The following is a 3073-nucleotide window of genomic DNA, read 5'->3' on the forward strand; positions in this document are numbered from 1 at the left end:
TTATATATTTACATTTTAAGATAAGATATTAAGACATAGATATCCTTGAGTTATTTTTGAATTTTTTAAATTTGATTTTTACCAAAAAAAATTAAATAAGAAAAAATATTCATTCATAATTTGCATATTTTTTTCTTTTTCTATTTTTTCTCTTCTTTTTTCTTAATTTTTTAAATTATTATTTATCCAAATCCAATTGTTTTGCTATAACTATTTATAACAGTAAATGCTTCTTTACAAATATAGTATCATATGAAGTAACTTACTTTCACCACTACATCATCCTAGCTAATATACAACTTTTGGTGCCATAAAGTGCATCTCATAATATCACAAGATTTCAACATATATTTACTATGATATAATCAGAATAGTGAGTATATAAAATGCAGTGCGCCCATAGCCATAGTCATTGGTAACTTCTATAATAACAAAATCAGCAATCTGAAACACTGCTTCTAGCAAATATAATTATGTTCAAAGACTGTGTAATATACATATAAAATTTAAAAAGGGTGCACCAAAATTTTTTTTTTTATAAAATCTGTACATGCGATTAATGAATTAATAAAATAATAATAATATGAACTTATCAGTCTTGTTTACCTATATTTTAAAAACTATAAGATTGAATGTATATATGTACACATATAAATATATGTACATATACATATTTTTATATACACACCTAGTAACTATTATTAAATACTATTTGCAAAAAATTAACATATCTATAACTGCCCTGTTCATTTATTAAACATTATCTATGCGACAAATTAATCGGAAAGCTTTCTATCATAATTTTGAATTATTCATTAGTCAGTTGTGCTTATCACATGACAAAGAGCTATCAATACAATAGCATTGCTTTAAATAACTCTAATATAACAATCATGTAAATATATATAATTTTCTATATATACATTTCCATAAATCTAAAATAGTATTAATATTAGTCATACCATAAAATTAATGCTTTTCTACTGGACGAGTTGCACACAACATAAGCGTCATGCAAAATAAGTCATAAAGTAATATGTATACAATGGATATATTCTTATTAAAAGATCTATTTACATAGTCAATGTTCGTAATTATAATGTAATAATTGGAAATCTTTGGAGTGATATTTATGCACTAGTTTATTACCAACTACATGAAAAATGCCTTTGGTCAATGCCATTTAAAAGTTAAATATAATAATCTAAATAAATTTGTCTACTTTTGAATAAATATGTACAGAGAAAGAAATATTTATCAAAATATCAACTTATGTGATATTTTCTATTATCACTAAAAACCTTTCATTAGATTTCTGTTCATAGTTATGTATGAATAATACATTTACAAAACTTCATAAAATAATTGCCTTGTTGCAGTAGTTCTACATTTTATGAACAGATTCCTTTAAAAAAATCTCTGATACAATAAAAGTAGGATAAGCCAAAATAAAATACTGTAAAGTAAAAAATGTGCAACCCCTAACAACTTCATCTAAAATTGATCTTCATTTTCTTGATTTAATTACTAGTTGATTACCAATTAACATTCAATTATAAATCTACTTTATTGAATTAAACCCTTATATTTTTTTTAATGTTGTCAGATAAAAATGTCTTTTTTAGAAATAATAAAGGAATTATAATCAACTCACATTTTAGATATCATAACACATTAATATTCTCACAAGCAGGAAATAATAAATATATTTAATAGACACACATATACATACAAATATTTAATTTTTATACATAGAACTTCCACAAAAAGGCACAAGTAATTTTTTTTTCTATTACATGCAATGCAATTATTTCTAAAAATATGAAATAAAATATGTATGATCACAGTATTGATTTTATGTTGAACATATTAATTTTATACCTTTTCTTTTTGATTTGTTTGTGGAATAATCAAGAATTATTAAATTGCAAAAGAGAGAAATCAACAACGCCTTAACAGGCTAACCACACATCTAGTTACAAACTAACTGTCAAATTCAACAAGAAGGCAACTGCGAGTCACTATTTGCAGTCAGCTGAAAACTAAGTCTTTCTAAAGACAGTGCTGCTTAATACACAAAGACTTACAAATATTAACTTCTTCCATTAATGAGCTTTAGTATGATGAGTGAACTAACAACCAACTACAAGTTAGAAGATTTGAGATAAAATTGAATATTAACAAGCTGTCAATGAAAATATGAAAGTTAAATCTTCATTTCAAGTTTATATTCAGTTGTTTGAATAGCAATATAATAAAGGTGAAATTCAATCTCATTTAAATATCTTATTTTGAAAACATTTGTAAGCCAATGTTTATTAACAACAATATTTGGCACTTGGAAAATGGTCCAGAATTCACGCTCTGTATATATAACTGCATGGTTGTGGTGGAGTGTCTGGTGGGGAGGGGCTAGAGGAAGGAGGAGATGGGGAAGAACTGGAGGGAGGGGAGCTGGCCAGGGGGTGCCTTCTAGCACGCCCTGGCAGGCTTCTACCACCCTCCCCACCTGTCTCTCAGAGGTAAACTTTCTTTACTGATCGAGTAGTCCCAAAACCATCACGGTATCCCATACCCCCACAGTCAGTCTGAAACAAACAACAAATAATTATAATTATAATTTACAAAAGAGAGAAATCAAACACCTTAAAAGGCTAACTACACATCTAGTTACAAATAATAATAGTTACAATATAATTGATACAGCTTTATATATATAACTGAAAGTTACAGCAAAAATTTAACACCAAAGTATTAGTAGTAAAAATATGTAAGTGTGTTAGTAAAAATATGTAATTTGATTGGAAAATGTACATATATAAAAAAAGTTAAATGATGTATTATATATTGATATAAGATTTTTTCATTTCCTTTGTTAGGTACTAATATCCATAGGTGACTCTTGATATCTAAGTGACGTGTTAGTGGTTGTCTTATAAAAGAATATGTCTAGGCTTGTTTGTATAGATCTTTTATTATTATTTTTTTTCATTATAACAAACAAGTGCTTGCTGAAAGAAATGGTATACCATTTATATTTTCTATTCAAGTTATAGCAAATGACCTTTGCTCA

General features: G+C 26.5%; 1 protein-coding gene across 1 annotated transcript in view; it reads right to left on the reverse strand.

The window, feature by feature from the left end:
- Positions 1-27: 27 nt before the first annotated feature.
- The window catches only part of LOC106691363 (semaphorin-1A), a 28559-nt gene continuing 25513 nt past the window's right edge, over positions 28-3073 (reverse strand). Inside the window, exon 9 of the mRNA XM_024363604.2 lies at positions 28-2588. Within this exon, the coding sequence (XP_024219372.1) occupies positions 2517-2588 (72 nt within the window). The 3' untranslated portion in view covers positions 28-2516. The remainder of the gene's footprint in view (positions 2589-3073) is intronic.

The sequence above is a fragment of the Halyomorpha halys genome, unplaced genomic scaffold (assembly GCF_000696795.3).
Source record: "Halyomorpha halys isolate HHAL.00 unplaced genomic scaffold, Hhal_1.1 Scaffold2283.1, whole genome shotgun sequence".
Taxonomy (NCBI): domain Eukaryota; kingdom Metazoa; phylum Arthropoda; class Insecta; order Hemiptera; family Pentatomidae; genus Halyomorpha; species Halyomorpha halys.